Source organism: Haliotis asinina, chromosome 2 (genome assembly GCF_037392515.1).
Source record: "Haliotis asinina isolate JCU_RB_2024 chromosome 2, JCU_Hal_asi_v2, whole genome shotgun sequence".
Lineage (NCBI taxonomy): Eukaryota > Metazoa > Mollusca > Gastropoda > Lepetellida > Haliotidae > Haliotis > Haliotis asinina.
The window spans coordinates 70,108,938-70,130,126 of record NC_090281.1 but is presented as its reverse complement, the minus strand read 5'-3'; the positions used below and the strand labels follow the sequence as shown (position 1 = coordinate 70,130,126).

General features: G+C 44.9%; 1 protein-coding gene across 2 annotated transcripts in view; it reads right to left on the bottom strand.

Annotated features, from left to right (window-relative positions):
• Positions 1-21,189, bottom strand: part of LOC137274228 (la-related protein 1-like) — a 52,761-nt gene that overhangs the window by 3,651 nt on the left and 27,921 nt on the right. For both annotated transcript variants that reach the window (XM_067807291.1, XM_067807292.1), the window contains exons 4-15: positions 20,845-21,037; positions 17,833-17,994; positions 16,859-17,008; positions 16,088-16,214; positions 15,445-15,589; positions 13,853-14,018; positions 4,577-4,761; positions 3,771-3,886; positions 3,070-3,277; positions 2,342-2,477; positions 1,319-1,500; positions 849-973 (exon numbers count right to left, since the gene is read on the bottom strand). In XM_067807291.1, coding sequence (XP_067663392.1) covers positions 849-973; positions 1,319-1,500; positions 2,342-2,477; positions 3,070-3,277; positions 3,771-3,886; positions 4,577-4,761; positions 13,853-14,018; positions 15,445-15,589; positions 16,088-16,214; positions 16,859-17,008; positions 17,833-17,994; positions 20,845-21,037 — 1,895 coding nt within the window. The remainder of the gene's footprint in view (positions 1-848; positions 974-1,318; positions 1,501-2,341; positions 2,478-3,069; positions 3,278-3,770; positions 3,887-4,576; positions 4,762-13,852; positions 14,019-15,444; positions 15,590-16,087; positions 16,215-16,858; positions 17,009-17,832; positions 17,995-20,844; positions 21,038-21,189) is intronic.

Below are 21,189 nucleotides of genomic sequence, written 5' to 3'. Positions count from 1 at the left end.
TCTGATCCCGTTTGCCGCCTCTTATGATCAGGATAGTTGCCTTCTATGGCAAGAATGGGTTGCTGAAGGCCAATTCTACCCCAGACCTTCATGGATACGTGTCAATATACAGAAAATTAGCATTAATGATGTTTCATCACAAATTTTAAACTTTCTTTGATCAAATTTGCAAGGAGCACAAGCCACAAAAAGCCACTGTAGTCATAACTGCAACACAAGACATACAGTTACGTTGTGCACAGGAAAGTAAAGTTACTGTACACAGTTTTGGATTATTGTTTATTCAGGGTATAGCAGCACTATGTGCTTGAGACACAATTTTACCAAAATTGTTTTTATCAAACTGGAAACAAAAAAAAGAAGATTTTCTGATGCTGCAGCAGAGCCTGAAAACCAATATTACTTTTTATGAGTGAGTGAGGTTTTAGCAATATCAAAGCAGGGGACACCAGAAATGCCCTTCACACGTTGTACCCATGTGGGGAATCAAACTCAGGCCTTCAAATTTGACAAGCAAATGCTTTAAGCACTAAGTTACCAAACCACCCAAAGTTTTAGTGAGTGAGTTAATATTTAACGTCACATATTTATATATATATTTCAGCCATATCGCGAGGAGAACATTTAACAATGAAAAGGTACAGCACCAAAGACGATGCACATGTATATGTTTGAAATGGATGGTCCTGGGTATTTATCAAAATAGAGAGAATACAATGTGTGACAGCAGTAACATCCATTTCAACTTGAGGAAGTGAGGAGTCTGGACTAAGGTATTTCTGTCTTGACCATCCATCCTTATTACACAGTGGTCAGGGAGGTTGTTGTGACAGCCATGACAGACTCACCTCATACTCATGGAGGTGGAATTGTTTCTTGACCGTGCTTTGTGCTCCTTGGAGTCCATCACCCACCCCACGTGACCCTCCACTGGGGGGTTGCTGCTGTGCCTAGTTTTCTTCTTCCTGGGAGTCTGAACCAACGAGAAGACCATGACTATAGACAGATGACAAACCATGTGACACAACAAGAAGTCACTGACTTCCATACTACCCCAAAAGAAAGATGCAAATTTATGGCAAATGTTTTAATTCTAATTTCTGCAGGGAATTTGAAACATGTATCAGATGGCTGTAACAGCAAACCCAATGGCTGAAAGTATTTTAGATGAAAACATAGACACTGATTGTTCTCTAATTTCTTTTATAATCCCATGACTTATTTTATGTTTGACATCTCCTTTCACAACACAATAAGAAACTGGTGTCCATCTGACTTCCACCAACACTCAGTATGTTTCACGTGGACCATTATCTACCTGTGGGTCTGGAGGTCTTGAAGAATCCTTCACTACCGGGTAGAACCGTGGAGCTTTGCTGGAATCTTTGCGTGCATGTGGTGTTCGAGGGGTTGGTCTGCCGGGCGTGTCGGGCACGTAAGCTGGGAGTGACCGAGCCACATCCTGCTGCACAGTCTGTGGGGACGGCACTTTCTTTGGTTCTGCAAAAACAGAGTGAAATTTTGTTAGTTTCATGCCAATGCTATATCTGTGTCACAGTTAGCAATCTGCAACTAATTGAATGAGAACAAGAGAAACCACTGACATTAGGAGCAATGACAAATGCCACAAGCCACTTCATTTATGACTATGAAATAAGCCACATCAATATCTACAGAACAAGCCACATTAATCCTACAAGTAATTTTCAATGGCAAAAGTCACATCTTCATTGTAAATAACATGAGCCACAGCAATAATGTCAAAGACACACAAAACATCAACATCCATGACATAGAAAACATCCACATCCATGAGACGCAACACAACATCCATGACACACAACACATCAACATCCATGACACAAAACATCACCGACATACAAAACATTAACATCCATGACACACAAAACATCATCAACATACAATACATTAACATCCATGACATACAACACATCAACATCCATGACACAAAACATCAATGACATACAAAACATCAACGACATACAATACATTAACATCCATGACACACAAAACATCAACATCCATGACATACAAAACATCAACATCCATGACATACAACACATCAACATCCATGAGAAAAGGACAGACGGATGGATGGATGGATGGATGGATGGATGGATGGATGGATGGATGGATGGAGTGAACGCTTTATGGCCTCATTACTTCGTAGCGGGGATATCATAAATGACAGCATGAACATCAACTCATTCTACCTGAGTATGATGACTGACAAATCACATTAATTGGATCAACGATAAGAAATGTTGCACAAGACCTTGTGTGCTATAGAAGAATGAACTTCTTTTCCGCGACAGATTACCTGTAGATGTGACTGGCGGAGGGGGTGGTGGAGGAACCTCCTGTGGCAGAACAGTTGATGTTGGTGTCAGGTTGTCAAACTCTTCTTTGCTGATCAGGTTAACTGTCTTGAAGTCCCGGAGATCAATTGCATCGAACTGGGCAAGAGAAAAGACAGTAGTAACATGACAAACCTTTTGTTCATCGTAGCAGTATTCCAGACATTTGGTACACCTGTATATCTTGGTGAGAGAAAGTCCCAGAGAGCAAGCTGTGCTTCTGACGTAATGTAACAAAGGTCCCAAAAAGGTCAACATATATACTTGTTTCTTGTGTGATGCCACACTCGGCAATATTCCAGGGATAAGGCAGCCCAGCATACATGACTTGTTGCAAAGAATCAACAAGCATTTTCATTCGTAGCTATCAGTGAAGAGAAGGATATTGAACAATAATTTGTGTGTATGTGGAACTGGAAATAAACAGTGTGATCCCATGATGCATGTGAGCTTGCTTAGCGAGTTGAGAGAACCCGCTGAGTGAGGTTTCCCTTGTATCTCCTCTATGCTGCATTCTACTGCATTAACAAGAAACACAAGTAACTTAACAATACAAGGGCCCTTTTTCTCAAAGCAATCGTATCGCTATGACAATCGTACGTTTATGTCAGAGTATGTGAGTTACGATCATCTTAACACCACGATTGCCTCAAGGAACGGGGTCCTGGACAACACGACAATTGAGACATACCTGATCACTCTCTTCCCACAGATCCTGCTCATAGTAATACAGGCCATCATTGATCACCTTAATCAACTCTGATGACATCTTGGCACGAGGAATGTGATCACCTGTGCGATCGCCCCCCGGGTGTTTCCGGTAGGCCGGGGGAGTCTGAGTTACAATAAGAATTTTGTTGATATCACTATCATCCAACTCGTCATCCGAGTCATCAGACCTGAAAAGAGAATGAGAGATCTTCATAAAGATCCTGAGAAAATCAGTGTCGTAACTTCCCAGCCTTCAGGATGGAAACACTTCCTGTTGGAAATACTAGTGCATAAAGATCTGACCTCTGTCTAAACACAAACATTTTGTTAGTTTTGGCACACTATTCCAAATGTCCTCTTAAGTAGAGTGAGTGAGTGAGTGAGTTGGGATTAAGCTGCCTATAGCACTTTTCCAGCAATATCACAGCAGGGGACACCAGAAATGGACTTTACACATTGTGCTCATCTGAGAAATCGAACTCAGGCATTCTGCGTGATGAGTGAAAGCTGTAACCACCTACCCCACCACCGAATTCTGAAGTAGAAAACAGGTTTACAGGTTGTCACTAACAAATGAATTACTCCTATTCTACCTCCTAGAGCCTACTTGGAAGCACTTTCATAATCCGTTTGACAGCCAACCCATACTGATCACTGTGGAACTAAGTCTTTAATACCTACCAGTCAGTAAAGTTATTTTTCCTGCCCACTTCAAGCTGTTCAATCTCTTCATCAAACATGAAGTCTAGCTCCTCCTGTTCTGGGGCCTTAGCCTCAGCAAACCCAGACTGCTCATCCTGAAAATAAAACAGTGAGAAATAAGTGACAGAGATGATTTCAAACTGAATTATTCCGGAGTAGTGGTTAAGAGGTGGGTAGAATTATGGTGGAGTGGTGGTTGAATAATGGCATATTAGTGTTGAATAATGGTTGAGTTGTGGTTGAATAATGGTTGAGTGGTTGTTAAATTATGACTGAGATGTGGCTGAATTATGGCTGAGGATGGGTTGAATTACGGCTAACCAGTAGTGGCCGAATTATGGCCAAGTGGTGGCTGAGTGAAAAGTTTTAAGCAATATCTAAAAAGTGAGTGAGAAGTGAGCGGTCTAAATTGTTAGGAGTATGACATCGTCTTAACTGATGGGACTGTGCCCAAGAATTACTTCAAGAAAGTGCAACAAAACTTGCACAATAAACAAAGCTCATCAACACAAACAAAGATCAATGATGCTGACACTGTTAAGCAAGAGAATGGTATACACTGAATAAGTAAGTGAGTTTATTTATATGCCACACTCAGCAATATTCCAGCTATATGGCGGCGCTCTGTAAATAATCAAGTCTGTACCAGACAATCCAGTGATCAACAGCATTGATCTGTTCGATTGGGCACTGATCACGTGTCAACCAAGTCCGCAAGTCTGACCACCTGATCTCGTTAGTCGCCTCTTATGTCAAACATAGTCACATACAGTGAATGAACCTGCCTTCAGTTTCTGTTTCTCCCTGCGTTCCCTCCGTCGGACTTCTCGCCACTCCCCCTGCAGCTCTGGTGCTGAGGAGGATAAGTGCGAGGCTGATGTTGACTTAAGGCTGTCTTTCCAGTCTTTCATCAGGTCATCCATTGACTCCTCCTCGTCATGGGAGTTTGAAGGAGGGTAGGTGACCGAATCTGAAACAATCATTTCATACCAAAATGTAATTTTCTGAATAAAATTGATATTTTATACTTAAAGTGACTCATGCTTATTTGCTTGTGACCCTCTTCTATCTGAAGTTTCAGTGGAAACTTGAAATTTCTTTTTCAAAAGAGGACCTTAAATCATACTCACCCATGAGTACCCTCTTTCCTCCATATTTTGGCGCCAATATTGGTCACATGACCAGCCATATTTATCACTATCTATAATTTTCGTAGCGCAAACACAAGAATTTTCAGGGAAATCCAAGTGACATGAAGGTGAGGTTGGGAGGGTTGACCTCATGAGTCAGGATAAGTATAAAATATCAATTTTATTCAGAAAATTACATATTTTTCCTTATCCTGAGTCATGCTTATTTGCTTGTAGTATCCAACGGAAAAGGTGACAGGTCATGCCACTTCATGGATACTTTCTGCAAAACGTTCTGAACATCCCCCGGGAATACAACCAATGCATCACATATTATCTAAATGGTACAATGGTAAAATGTACAGTGTTTATGACCACTCATGCTAGTCTGTTTCGATGTGTGCATGGACTCTCAACCAACCACCTCATTAGTGAAGGTATCAACACGTCACGTGATAAGGGTGAGCTATTTTCAGTGCCTTTAACCGATTGGTGAATGCCTGAGACATACTGTGGCGCAGTGTCTATGAGATAGTAATTTGCAGGCACGGTGTCTGATTTCCATGACTGTTGTAATTGAGCAATTTCCCTGCAAAGCGAGCACAGATACCAGAGCTCTCACTTCACTTCCGTAAAGCTTCGATCCATTAAGGGCATCATGCACTGCGTGAACTGTTCCATGAAGAGCCCGGGATCAAATTCATGCACTGAACGTGTAGACCTTCATGAAGGTGAGTATTCTTCTGAGAACACTGACGCCTCTTCTGACCTACTATGTACATATGTAAGCAGTGGCAGTGCTGCCATCCAATGAAGATGTCCATGCCGAAGGTAAATCATGTGGTGACTTAGGCTGTGTAACAGTTGCCTTCATGGCAGGTTTTGATGTGTTGACGATAGGTACTTCTGGCAGAAGTATAAGAGGTGCATACAAAATTTCCAAAGGCACAATATCCTGTACGAAGGAATGAGACATTGTAATAGATGATGAAAACAACTTCTGCGACTAAGACGATTTAGATGGATTACTCTGTGATACAGATGATTCTCTAGACATAGATCTCTTCTTAGCCAGTGCATCATCTGTCACCAAATCAAAGTCATGCTCCTTAGAGTGTGGCCTGACATCTCACTAGAATTACTCATTAGAAGTAGCAGCAATCACTTGCCTTAACCGACATGACTGACGGATACTGTCTTACCTTGTACATCTAAAAATACAAATACTGAAATACTTAAATTCTTCAGATGCTAAATGTCGATAAAGATCACAGCTGACATTAGAAGACAGACACAATGTGGATCAGGCGCTGAAAACTCGAACAAACCTGTAGAGGTTGCAGATTCTTTGAATAGAGTCCTCCTTGGGGTACTTATAAGCATTTAAATGTTCTTTAAATTCTCGCGACAGTTGTAACTATATTTTTTCAATAAAATATATACAAAACAAAAAACATCGTTTTTGTCTTGTGAGACCACCCCTACAGGGCCCCTGGCCCCGTGACAGCCAAGAGCAGGTAACTCTTAAGACTATAGCCTCCAGCAAAACACTTCCGTTCTGTAAGCAATACAGACAGAATGTGGGGAGGTGGGTGGCCTTACCCCAAGGAGGACTCTATTCAAAGAATCTGCAACCTCTACAGGTTTGTTCGATTCTTTTTCATAGAGATCCTCCTTGGGGTACTTATAAGCATAAGACAGATTCCAAAAGACTGATCTTAGGGAGAGGCATTCTGTCTGCTCATGAACCTGACATAAGATGATAACCTTTATTACGTTTAACTGAAAGTAACAAGGAATCAAACTTACCTGGTCACGTGACCTTCTATGCCTTGCGGCGGGGTGCAGACCAGGGCCAGGCTATTACACGGTCTAACCCTACATTTCTATGAGAAAGTCGTAGGTTGCTTATAAAAAATGCGCCCCCCCCTTTTTTTTTTTACAAAAAAACGGGAGTCGAGACAGGCGACCGATATATCAGGGTCCATTCTCGTGCACTGGCCAAGGTGCTAGGGAAGACCTGAAACAGTCTAGACCGGTAAAGCAAAAAATACCACCACCATAATAGAGCCCACCACCGGGATAAAAGATGGAAAGTATACAGTAAGACACCACCACCAGTCTACTTGTTGCAGCTACAATGTCAAATGATCGTTCGTCAAATGATCGTTCGTCAAATGCAAGGGTAGCTCAATCGGCTAGGGCACTCGTGCCCTGCCCACTGGTGAGAACTGACTGGCCAAACCAAGCACGCTCGCTTGACAGTCTGTCTAACTGGTAATGACGGATGAACATGCTCGGTCGGCTCCAAATAGCCGCGGAGCAGATCTCCTCAATGGGCAAGGCAGACGCATATGCCTTAGACGTCGCCACAGCCCTAACCGAATGAGCTTTCAAACCCTCAGGTGGCGTACGACCTTTCGAGGTGTATCCCATACAAATGGCAGAGACAAGCCACCTAGATATGGTCTGCTTGTTCGCCGGAAGGCCAGCCTTGCCGCCACCATAACAGCAGAACAATTGATCATTCTTCCGAATGTCTTTTGTTCGTTTGATATAAGCCTTAAGGGTCTTACGGACATCTAAGACGTGAGCACGTCGAAGAGAGGTACCGGGCGGCGAAGGCTGCGTGAAAGCGGGAAGCTCAATAGGCGCCGTAACGTGAAAGGTGCTATCTCTCTTAGGACGGTAAGTATCTGGCAATCGAATGCTCACTCTGTCTTTGTGAAACACCGTTAATTCAGGGTTGGCGGACATAGCGTGTATGTCACCTACCCGCCTGCCAGAGGTTACCGCCACAAGTCTTCCATGTCAACAGCTGGAGGGACAGAGCCGACAGGTTGTGAAAAAGAGGACCGGACAACCAATCAAGAACGACTGGCAAGTCCCACGGGGGACTAATCCGCCGGACAGACGGACGGATTCTGTCCACGCCTGCAAGAAAGCGCTGAACTAAAGGGTGCTGCCCCAATAATGCACCGTCGACAGGAATGTGGAAGGCAGAGATTGCCGTGGAGTAACCTCTAACTGTAGAAGCGGCCAGACCGGCTTCCAGTTTAGATTGCAGAAACTCCAACACAGATACTAGATCTGCAGAAAAGGGATCGAGAATCCCCCTGTCGACACACCAGCGCGCATAACAGGCCCATCTATCCTCATATTGAACGTTCGTCGAATCCCTCCGCGAAACCAGAATTGTGTCTGCAACTGGTGCAGGAATTCCTCTCGCATGGAGGCGACTCCGGACAGCGGCCAAGCCACCCACTGAATCCTGGGATTGGGGTGTGGCGCTCCGTTCTGGGATAGTAAGTCCGGTCGAAAGGGTAATAGTACAGGAGGCTGAGCCAGAAACCTGAGAATTACCGGAAACCAGCTTTGAGCCGACCAAAGCGGTGCTAGAAGCACAAGTAGCCGAGCCGGTTGTGCGGTCAGCTGCGAGAGGACTCGTGAGATCAGAGGCACTGGCGGGAATGCCCAAAGTACTCTGTCTGTCCAATCAAGCAGAAAGGCGTCGTTGGCTATCGCTCTTGGATCCGGTATCCTTGAGCAAAACACAGGAATCTGGTTCGTCGCCCCAGAGGCAAACAGATCTACCTGGAACGACCCGAACAACTGGGAAATAATCCCGAATATCCCCCGATGCAGCATCCACTCGTGTGGGGCTAGTATACGTCTCGATAGCGCGTCTGCGCAGATGTTGTCTATGCCCGGGAGATAAACAGGGAGCACCCGAATGTCGAACTGGTCGCACCAAGTCAGAAACTGCCATGCCTCCTGAAGGAGGGACGGAGACACTGTGCCGCCTTGCTTCAGGATATACGTCATAGCGGTCTGGTTGTCCATCTCTAGGCGAACCACTTGACCCCGCACTGACTCCACGAAGCTCTCGAACACCCGGCGGACTGCTCTCAATTCCAACACATTGATGTGTAGGGTAACTTTGTCCTCGGCCCAACGACCCGAGACCGATAGTTCGCCCAGGACGCCCCCCCAGCCTGTGAGGGAGGCGTCCGTCTGAATCGAGAGGGAAAGTGTCGGTGTCTCTAAGGGGATCCCCCTGGACAGATTTCCGACTTCCGTCCACCACCGCAGGTGAGGAATCAACCAAGCGGGAGTCTCGAGAATAGTCTCGTAGCTCTCCGAATGGGACCACAACTGGGCTAATGCCTGTTGAATGGGTCGCATCCTCAACCTCGCACGCCAGACCACGTCCACTGTAGCCGCCATAGTGCCCAGCAATTGAAGCCAAGTTCTTGCTGTGGCTCTGGGGAACTCGAGAAACTGAAAAACAGTTCTCTGAACTTTGACGATGCGGTCTGGGGCTAGGGAAACAATCCCCTGAGCCGTATTGAACCGTGCCCCCAAGAACACCAGATCCTGTGTAGGGGTCAGGTCTGATTTCTTGAGATTGATGATCCAGTCGAGCTTCAACAGGATGTCCATCACTTGTTGTGTGGCATCGTGTGATAACAGGAGCCCGAGGGCCCTCAAAAGCCAATCGTCCAGGTACGGATGACATCTGCCCTGTGACCTGGCTAGCTGAGCCGGAATCAACATAAGTTTGGTGAACACCCTCGGCGCCGTGCAGATGCCGAAGGGTAGAACCCGAAACTGATAACACTTCCCGTCGAACGAAAACCGAAGGTATTTCTTGAACTCGGAGTGTATCGGAACATGGAGGTAAGCGTCCTTGAGATCGATTGACGTGAGCCAATCCCCTGTCTCTACGGAAGAGATCACTGACCGCAGTGTTTCCATCCTGAAGGACGGAACCTCTATGAACTTGTTCAGCCCTTTGAGATTCAAGATCGGTCTGAACCCTCCGTCCTTCTTGGTCACAAGGAAGTACGTGGAATAAAACCCGTCTTCTTGTTGACCTTCCGGAACCATCTCGATGGCAGCCTTGTCCAGTAACGACTGGACCTCGGCACGGAGGACCTCTGCTCTTTCCCGGGAGAACGGCACCGGTGTGTGCCGAATCCCTGAGAAGCATGGAGGGTCTCGCTTCCACTGTGGCATATGGCCATCCCTGACTGTGGACAGGACCCAGGGATTTGAAGTAGCTGCCTGCCATTCTGAAAGGAATAGTGACAGCCTGCCACCTACAGGGACTTCTGGCGCAAGGCAATGTACCCCCACCGTCGGCAGTTCTCCGCCTGCTTGTGGGGGCAAATGTTTAACGGGAAGCCGGGGCCGGCTTCCCTTTGCCCCGAAAAGGCTGCTGTTGCTGCGACAGCTGCAATGCAGGCCCCTTGCCTTTGCCTTTCGCCCTCTTGCTACGTTTGTGCTGCAGCGGAGCAGTCCACTTAGCACTTTCCTTCGCCGGTGCCGAAGGGTAAGCTGAAGCAAGAGTGGGAGGCCGTTGGCGAGACGAGGAGGGTTGCTCTAACAAGGGCTTTGAGTCCTTGAAAGTGCTAACAGCCTCCGCGGCCTCCCGCACAACCTGTAATGCCCCAGGGAAGAGGGAAGATCCCAACCTGTAGGGCAGAGCCAGGAGTGCCTGTTGGGTAGCGGGAGAGTACCTGGCTACGGATAGCCATAGCCGACGCAACCCCATGACGGCCCCCATCATCTGGCTAGCACAGCACCTGATACTGTCCCTCGCCAGATGAGAGTGCACGTCCGTAAGCTGCCGACCCAACATTGCCGACGGAGAGTCATCAGCAGTGCTCCCATGATCCAACAGCTGCCCCTGCAAAGCTGAAAGGTAAGCTGAATGGACCACTACTCTCAGCTGCTGGGCCGCACACCTATATTGCTCCTCAAAGGAACGATAGGCGGACCTTAGCACTGGAGCGGCCGTGGAGAAGGGCGGCAGCGGCCGGCCCTGCCTGGCCGAGGCCAAGGAAGAGGAGGAGGACCCCCCCAGGGTGACCGAGGCGTACACACACTCGTCCACCACTGGCGGTTCGAATAGCGAATCCTCATCCAGTTGATACCGGCGGCTAATCTCCGGGAGATCAAAGCGCGACCGGGTACCCGAAAGGAGCGGATTCACTACCTCTCCGACCAGCTATGGGAGCAGACGCAACCTCGCCTCGGCGACCTTAGTAGGCGCGAACGCCTCCCTGGGGAGCCGAAACTCCAGGGGGTCGGGCTCCGACACAGGAATAGAAACCTGAGGTAAGACCTCGGCAATTTTCTCTCTAACCTGTCTGAGGGACGAAAAGAACGAGTACGTGACCTCCGACTCGCACTCCTCCCCAATCCCCTCCTCCTCAATATCCATCTCCTCACGCTCCTCAGACAGGGAACCTTCACCGTAAAGCGAACCTGTCGAGGGCGCTACCGAGACGGAACTCGAAGGAGCAGAGAGACTAAGAAGGGCCGAGCCGCTAGGTTCGCCCCTGCCAGAGCCCGAACTAGGTCGCCTGGGCAACTGGGGCAAGCCCCCCACCGGAGGGTGACCCGAGAGCCCAGGAAATGGATAGGATGTCGATGCCCCCAGCGGCTGGGCAGCGCTAGGCTGCCTGCCCACCGTGGCACTAGGCGCGCTGACCGAGGTCAAGCCGCCGACACCGGGCGTCGTTGCGCCCTAGGCACATCCGCCTGAACGCCCTAAGCGCAGGACGGCTGCCCAGAGGGAGGAGCGTTCTTCGAGCCTAAGCCCGGGCCGCGGCCTCCCTCAACTGAACCACCATGGCCGCTCAATGAAGATTGGGCGTCCAGTTCCTTTCGGAAACCAGACAGCGCCGAATCTATCATTGATTGTACCGAAGACATCTGTTGCTGAAACAAGGCATTAATTGAATCAACACAGAATAATGGTGCTTGCGAAGTAGGGGTAGGTGCTGAGGATACAACGGCAGAAGAAGGGGAAGGGTCCCTAGACACCCTGGCCTTCTTAACCGACCCCTCCGAAGAGTCTAGACTTTCTGGTCTGAGGGGTAAACACCGCGCACACATCACAAGACTGATCGTCGTGATGACATTCCAGTAGGCATCTTAGACATACATCATGCAGGTCTTTAGCCGGAATGGAGGATTTGCATGTTGAGCAGGATTTAAACTGCAAGGCAACAAATAACCTCCTAGTGTTGCATAATAAACAACAATAAAACAAGACACGCATGGGCGCAAAGCTAAAACTAGAACTACATACATAGTTAAGGTGAAAGCTAAGTGCCACGACATATTTTTATAAAGAATAGTAGTAAATATGGAGATAAACATGAATAAAGTACATAAAGCATAGCTACACAAGCTTACTTTTTTAAAAAAGACCGCCATAAAACAGGGACGGCAAAAGTTACAACAGTTTGACAAGTAAACTGTACAAAATGATTCCTAATGCGCCCATGCGTCTAATAAAGAAACCATACATACAGTTTGAGCCTCTGAGGTACTCATCTTAGTACTTGTCTTTGTCTTTGGTAAGCAAGAATCTCTGTGAACGCTGAAGCACGTCTGCATAGGCGGGCGACAGAAAAGGAAGTGTTTTGCTGGGGGCTATAGTCTGAAGAGTTACCTGCTCTTGGCTGTCACGGGGCCAGGGGCCCTGTAGGGGTGGTCTCACAAGACAAAAACGATGTTTTTTGTTTTGTATATATTTTATTGAAAAAATATAGTTACAACTGTCGCGAGAATTTAAAGAACATTTAAATGCTTATAAGTACCCCAAGGAGGATCTCTATGAAAAAGAATGGTATCTACAACTCAAACAGGTTTTCATCAAAATGTGAACAAAGTATGCTTATAACTTGCAAACACTTACAAAATGCATAATTAATAGAGTTGTGACGATACGCCCATGCCATGATACGATACGTATCACAATACTGGTATTCGACACATTCGATACGATACGTATCACAATATTTTGTCCTTGTATACAGAAAAAAAAATACTGGAAATGTGCTGTTATGTTATCATTTCAGGGAAGGTATTCTTCTCCCAAGAAAAATAAAACATGTCATTATGAAAGACATTTTATTAAAAATGTTTAGCATGTGTCAGTAAAGTAGTGTTTTCCCCAAAAATGGAACAGCAAGGATCAACATTGGCACAACTGGCTTTTTTGCATAGATAACAAAATAAATTTGTGAAAATTATCTCAGTCGGAGCATGTCCATGGCAATATTTTCCACGAAAATCTAAATAGAAGGAGGGGAGACAGTGTTTTCGTAGACTGCTAAGTATGTAAGTATCGTGCTGAATCGATACACGACAATCGTATCGATGTATCGTATCATGCAGCTCTTGAATCGCGATAACTTGCATATCGATTAATCGTGACAACTCTACCAATTAATATACAAAATTTTATTATCACACAAACAAATATACAGAGAGAAAACCATATGCAGCAAAATTTGGATTAAAGACCAAAATAAACAAGAGATATGCACCATAGAGGGACCTCAAGACCCCCACACGACCTTTCTGTTTGGCAAAGGAGGAGAGAGTGACAAATATGGCTGGTCATGTGACCAATACTGGCGCCAAAATATGGAGGAAAGGAAGGGTGCTCGTGAGTGAGCTTGATTCTACATCCTCTTTTAGTGAAGGGAACTTCAAAGGATTTCAAGTTTCCACTAAAACTTCGGACAGAAGAGTGAGACAAGCAAATAAGCATGAGTCAGGATAAGCAAAAATATGTGTTCACTGCAACTGCACTTCAATAAAAATTCCTGTTACTGAAAAACATAATGTTTTTCAGAGGTTTACAAAACAAGCAATCCTGTAACAGGGAAATTACCAAGGATCAGACAAGCATAGTGACTGAACATCCCAGGGACCAGAAAAATATCTCAAGGTTTGCTTTCGCCAAAGTTGATGAGACAATTTAAGCTAATTTTTATACACACTGGATCAAAACAAAACAGTCATCACTAGAAATAATAGCAGGCTTGTCTGATTTTGTGCAGAAGGTAATCTAAGTTAACAGGTCTAGGTTGGAGTGGGGCAGAATAAGCAGCTGGAAGAACCAACCTGGTAATTTGAAAGGTTGACCAGGCACAAATTCCGGCACATCAGCATGTAGGTTGGAAGTAGTGATGAGAGGAGGTCCTTCAATCGGCCATTTTTCAGGGTCGTTCAAACCTCGTATCCTGAGTAAGTCTTCAGAGAGTTCAACTGTTTCACTGTCTTTCAATGACTAGGTAAGAAAAATTCACATATAGTATGGAGTCTGCAATTTTTTTTTTGTCACATTATACCTTGTTGCACATACATTTCACATTCATTGAGAAGAACTTGAGTGAATGAATAGCATATTACAGCTTAATAACAGTAGCCAGCATGGTGTATGCAGGAAACAATGTTCACACTGTCTTCACTTAGCCGGTTCTTGTAACTGGAATTTGACAGGATTGATGCTCCTCCGTAGCCCACTACTGGTAAACACATATAAGATGATCCATGACCTGACAAATGACCCCAATTGGCAAACTTGGGAACGTCCCACAGAACAATCCACTTGAAACAAGAGGGAGACAGGTTGTCTGATAAATATCGAGAAGTCAATTTTCCCCGTGCGTTTCACACATGAATTGTTATAGCACACTCTATTTGGGAACAGGTACAATCCAAATGAATTGAATCAACACAATATACTGAGCAAATATGTTTTTACTACCACCGATCCATTTCACAAAACCAATGACATTTTCCTGGGTTTTTTTAAACAAAATTGTTGAATATCTAAAATGCTTGTCAATGCCCCAATCATCTATTTGTCTTCGTCTTAACTACAGGTTAGCGTGGAATATCAGTATCTTTTGCCTGAAATTGCAGTCTTATCATTCGAAGGAATATGCCGTGTTTATTTCATGTCACTGTTAGCATGTATTGTACGTGCATGATCGTCAAGCTACCTGTAGCAGTCAAGTGTACTCGCCCAATTTGTTGTACCGCCTCTCTTGTCACAAATGCGTTTAGTGCGCAGGATCATCTAATGTGTGTCTAGCAGTAAGCAATCTCACTACTATGATGGCTCTAACTCACCCTTGTCTTATAGGGTGAGAGAATATATTTTTGCACTGCACTTCTGCACTAAGCAATATTGCAATGATATGGCTGCAGTCTGTAAATAATCAAGTCTGGAACACTATATTTACTGTAGTGATGAATATGAAACCGTGAATTCAAGCAGCATGGCTTTAGGCTTGTTTGTTCGTGAGTATTCGTCAAATTTAATGGTTACTTTATTCCATTCAAGTGTGTTACACTAAATCAACAAATATCTGATTAATCAAAAATATGTTTTTTAATAAGTGATAATTATTTATAATCCTTCTTTCGATCGACTGTTGTATATCTTTAATCATCGGAATACCACTATCCAGTGATCAACTGGGAACCAATGACATGTGACAACCATGTCAGCAAGCCTGACCATCCGATCCCATTAGTCGCCTCTTATGACAAGCATGGGTTGCCGAAGAGTTATGACCCAGATCTCGTGTGTGTGTGTGTGTGTGTGTGTGTGTGTGTGAGTGAGTGAGTGAGTGAGAGTGAGTGAGTGAGTGAGAGAGAGAGAGAGAGAGAGAGAGAGAGAGAGAGAGATGTAGTTGTCTTTGTACCTGTATGATGAGGTTGACATCTTGTGTGAGGTTCTGCACCCTGTGGAAGCTGGCGATGAGGCTGATGGGGATCCAGCCTCCCACATCCATCCGCCGACGCAAGAAGAAGTCCCGCTGTAGGTTCTCCTCGCTAAAGTAGTACTCGCTGAAAGTGTAAGTTCAGTAGATATAGAGGGAGGCAAGTCACCAAGTGATGTCAAGCAATAAAACATCATGAATTCATATTCATTTAACTTCTTAACGCCTTCCAAGAACTCACCAAGCATTATGTTTTTTAGATCACATGCCCAGGTATATTATGCTATTACATTGAAAGCTGTGATGAACATCTTGAGTTAACATTGTAATCTTAGTATCAACACTAATCTTTTAAAGCCATAAAAACCCAACAAGACTAAAGATTTTGCATTTCTTACGTTATATCTCACATGAAAAGTTTAACACTCTGTCACAGTTAAAGATGTTATGCGTTCACTGTTCAAACTGACTATACACATACAGTAGTGCAGTAGTTCTAAAACTTCCTAAAAAATAATTAAAATAACATTGTAATCTACGCCTGTGAGCTCCCAGAAGGGAAGACATCATCATTCAAAATAGCAAGATCTCACAAACACATGAACTTTAGGCGATTCTTCCTTACATCTGTTTCTTCACATAGTCTTTCAACACTGCATCATCAACCATCGGAGCGCCGAAGTAGACTGTCCCTGCATAGGGGGCGAAGTTTCCATCCACAAAGTAAGATTCATCATACTGGAAATCAGTATCTGCAACAGAAACAGAGCAAGTTTACAACTGGCATGTGTTATTTCTAGTGTTCTGGACTCAGCATAAATTATCTCCCCTTACAATACCTTCTTTGTATGTTGCATATTCATTGTACTGTATTCGACAGTGAAGAGGTTTACCTAATCAACTGTGGGAAAGATAAGACTAAAGCATGTGGGTATCACTAGCAATGATCCATGCCTTTATGAAACATATTTATAGAGGTAATACACAGCAGCACAAGATCCAAACCACATCAACACGAGAGTTTAGATTTACGCCACACTTAGCAATATTCCAGCTACTTGGCGGTGGTCTGTAAATAATCCAGTCTGGACCAGACGATCCAGTGATCAACGACATGAGCATCGATCTGCACAATTGGGAACCGATGATATACATCAACCAAGTCAGCGAGTCTGACCACCCGATCCCGTTAGTCGCCTCTTACAACAAGCATAGTCGCCTTTTATGGCAAGCATGGATTGCTGAAGGCCTATTCTGCCCCAGATCTTCACAGGTCACATCAACATGTAATTTCATGTTCTCTTGGAGGTAGGAAAACCCAATAAAACATATCTGATAGATTGGAAAATGTGATCACATACTTCTTTCTAAACTAAAACAAGATGAAAAGAATCACCCTCGCTTGTAGTTCCTCTACCACGGCCGCGTCCCCTGCCCCCAGCTCCTCCTCGACCACGTCCCCTCCGTCCTCCGCGAGAGTGACTTGAGAAGGGGCTCCGTCCCTCTGCAGCAGCATTGGCGATGTCATCCCTCCAGTTCTTAGACTCTGCAGAGAAAATAGAACAAATTCAGATGAAGACAGCAATGGAAGCTGACTATCAAGCAGCTACATTAGTAAAATCATTCTTGAAACCTTATCGATGAAATATGTCATCTCTTGTAGCCATGCCTTGTAACAATACACCTCACACGCTTGGAGTATTCATCTATTGTCAAAATGGGGGGTGAGAGGGTCCATGGCTAACTTGATGGCAATAAAGAAGCCATGCTGATTGGCATAACAAGGAGTGAATCTCCACACTCAGCAATATTCCAGCTATGTGGCGGCGGTCAGTAAATAATCAAGTCTGGACCAGAGAATAACAGGGAAAACTACTTCACATTCAACTTCCTTGGGTGATTCTAATGTTCTTTTACTGACACTGTTTGTCAATGAGAAATCACAAATACTGTCTATTAAGCATCTATTCACCATAAGAAACGTACAGGACCTCGGGTGAGCGTGGTATAAAGTGGAGTTAAAAACATGTTGTCCGTAACTGCTATCCCCCATCTTCTACTTGCTGACACACCCATAGACCATTAAATGTTATTCTGGTCATTTCAAAAAACTTACACTAGCCCAAAATCAGAGTTTTCAATACACTACCCCCAAAACACATTTTTTAATGCGTTTTGCCACTGTCAAATTGCTTCTAATAGTGTATCTTACAAGACTGACCAGAACTTTACTGGACTCATATTTCATCATAATGGCTCAAGCCAAAGGACTGTTACTCCAATGCAATAATCGGTCACAGATACTAGATGTTGCTCTCATGTCATAAGCTGTCACACGGCTGGCAAAACCTAGTTAATTGCCAGACTCACCATCAGCACGCTTGTCAGACTTGCCGAGTCTGTCTGAGGTTCTGCGGGGGTCTCGCCTTGAGGCTGGAGAATTGGGTCGTCTTCCTTGACTCCGACTTCTGCCTGACCGCCTGCTGGACTTGGGTGGGTCAATCTCCAGGGGAAGCCATCTTTGTTTGGAACCTGCAGATTTGGACGATTCATTGGTCATATAAATGTACATTCCTACACTTTAAATAATTGGGCATGTTGACGCAATAAACCTAATTCCTTATTTGAAACTGGTGTGAAATACATTAACTCCATCTAACCTGTAGGGGGTACCAGATTCTTAGAATATAGTCCTCTTTAGTGTACATATAAACATTTATATGTCCATTTTAAATTCCTGTGACAGTTGTAACAATATTTGAATAAAATCCTTACAAGACAAAAAAAAACCATGTTTTTGTCTTGTCAGACCACCCTTACAGGGCCTCATGGCTCCCTACAGACAAGAGCTGGTAACACTAAACTATACCCTTGTACCTCACTTTCCATGCTGAATGTAATCAGACACAATGTGGGGAGGTGGATGGTTGTACCCCAAGGAGGACTATATTCCAAGAATCTGGAACCACCAAAGGTTAGTTAGACTCTTTTTCATATATTCCTCCTTGGGTATATATAAGCATGCGACAGACTCCTAAAGACTGATCAAGGGAGCGGTATTCTGTCTTTATCAAACAATCCAACAATAAGAGGAATTCCCAAGACAAAAATAGCAGAAAAAGCTCACTTACCTGGTCACATGTCCACCACAGCCAGTTAGACAGGGGCCATGAACCAGAGTCAGGGGTGAAACTTATTATGTTTTAGAATGTAAGACCTCAGATTATGTTCCCCCCCCCAGGCCATCTATCCTCATACTGAACATTTGTTGAATCCCTCTGCGAAGCCAGAATTGTGTCTTGAACTGATGCCAAAATTCCACTTGCTTGGAGGCAATTCCGGACAGTGTACAGGCCACCCACTGAATGCTGGGATTCAGATGTGGTGCTCTGTTCTGGGACAGCAATTCTGCTCGACAAGGTCATAGTACTGGAGGTTGTACTAGAAACCTGATAATTTCTGGAAACCAACTTTGTGCTAACAAAAGAGGTGCAAAAATGAGTAGTCACGCTGGTTGTGCTGCCAGCTGCAACAGGACACTGGGGATCAGTAGTACTGGTTGAAACGCACACAGTACCCTGTCCGTACAATTGAGCTGAAAGGTGACGTTGGCTACTGCCACTGGATCTGGAATCCAGGAGCAAAACACCGATATCTGGTTCGTCACCTGAGGAAAACAGAAACACCTTGAATGACCCCAAAAACCGGGAGATACTCCCAAATGGAGCATCCATTTGTGCGGAGCTAAAATGCGCCGTGAGAGAACATCCGCACTTTGTCTACCCCTAGAAGATAAACAATCAACACCCAAATGTTGTGCTGGTCAAACCACAGTAAAAACTGCCACACCTCCTGTAAGAGTGACGACAATACTGTGCCGCCTTGCTTTAGGGATGAAGGTCATAGCTGTCTGATTGTCTATCTCTAGACATACCACCCAACCGCGAACAAACTCCATAAAGCTCAGACTGATTTAAGACACTGATGTGCAGGCTGACTAATGCTCTGACAAAAGGCCTGAGACTTTAGTCACACAGGACTCCTTCCCAGCCTGAGAGACAGATGTCCGTTTGAACTGAGAACAATGGTTCAGGGTGTCCAGAGGAAATACCCGATCTCTGTCCACCACCGCGAATGAGAAAGTACCTATTTGGGTGGCTTGAGTGTCAGCTCTTAACTCTCCGAGAGGGACCAAACCTGAGCTAGTGCCTGCTCTATTGGTCATATTCTCAAACGTGCATGCCAAACCACCTCCACTGCAACTGCCATGTTGCCTAGCAAAAGAAGCTATGTCAGACCAGACGCCCGGTGTGACTTGAGAAACTGGAGAACAGTCCGATGGACTTTGATGACGTGGTCAGAGCAAGGGAGACAATCCACTGTTCCGTATTGAAATAAGTGCCCCAGAACACCAGATCCTGCTTCGAAACGAGCTCCCTTTGAAAGCTAGTGCCCTGAGGAGCCAGTCGTCCAGATATGCATAACACCACCTGCCTACCTGAGACTTGCCTAACTGAGCAGGAATTAACGCAAGTTTGGCGAACACCCTCGGTGCTTTGGAGATGCTGAAGGGGAGCACACGAAACTAGTAGCACATCCGGTTGAAGGAGAACCAAAGGTACTTCTTGAAATCGGGCTTCATAGGAACATGAAGGTATGCGTCTTTGAGATCGACTGACGTGAGCCAATCCCGTCTGGTCAGAGGAGATCACTGAGCGCAGTGTTTCCATCCTGAGACGGCACCTCTATTAACATGTTCAGCCCTCTGAGATTCAAAAGCTTGGTCACTATGAAGTAAGTGGAGTAAAAACCCTTTTTGGCCCTAAGGAACTACCTCGATGGCTGTCTTATCCAGTAATGACTGAATTTCGGCACAGAAGATGTCCATTGAGACAGAGAGACATACATACAGTATGTTTTGGAACCACTCATCTTTGCTGGTAGGAATTCACAAACAACTCTGTAGTGGATATGGATGTCTTGCTGGTCGAACATAGTTTTTTTTGTTTTGTAAATTTCATTCAAATATTGTTACAACTGTCCAAGGGTTTAAAATGGACATTTAAATGCTTATATGTACGCCAAGGACGAATATATGAACAAAAATGTCTTAATTCTGTATAGTTTACAATGACACTGATTTTGTACATAGGAAGACAATTGTGAATTTACAGAATGTATCCCCCCAAATCAACCACTGCATCACTCATATTCACAACAAGCAGAAATGTTTAATCATACAAATTCCATAAACAATACTAACTCCCCAAGTACTCTTGCCTTGCCACTTGCCAACAAACAGTAGGGCCCTTTTTCAATGACTACAAAGACTGTGTAATAAGAATCTCTTAATCACAGGAGGGCTTTATCATACCAACATACCTTTGATTGCTTTCTTTCCTTTCGGTGTCCGCTGAGATTCATCAGAAGCTATGGAGTTCTCCTTATTTTCTTTGGCAGAGTCGTCTCCCCCTGAGTCACTCTGCGACTGACTGTTGTGATTCTGGGAGGCGGGTGGTGTAGGCGGGCCAGTGGAACCAGAGGGTTTGGAAGGCTTCTTTGAATTCTGGGTTTGCTGTAGAAAGAACACATGCCATTAGAACAGTGATTACAACGAGTGAGTGGGTTTAACGATGCTTTTAGCGGCAATCCAGCAATATCACAGTGGGGGACACCAGAAATGGGCTTAACACATTGTACCCATGCATGGAATCAAAACCGGGTTTT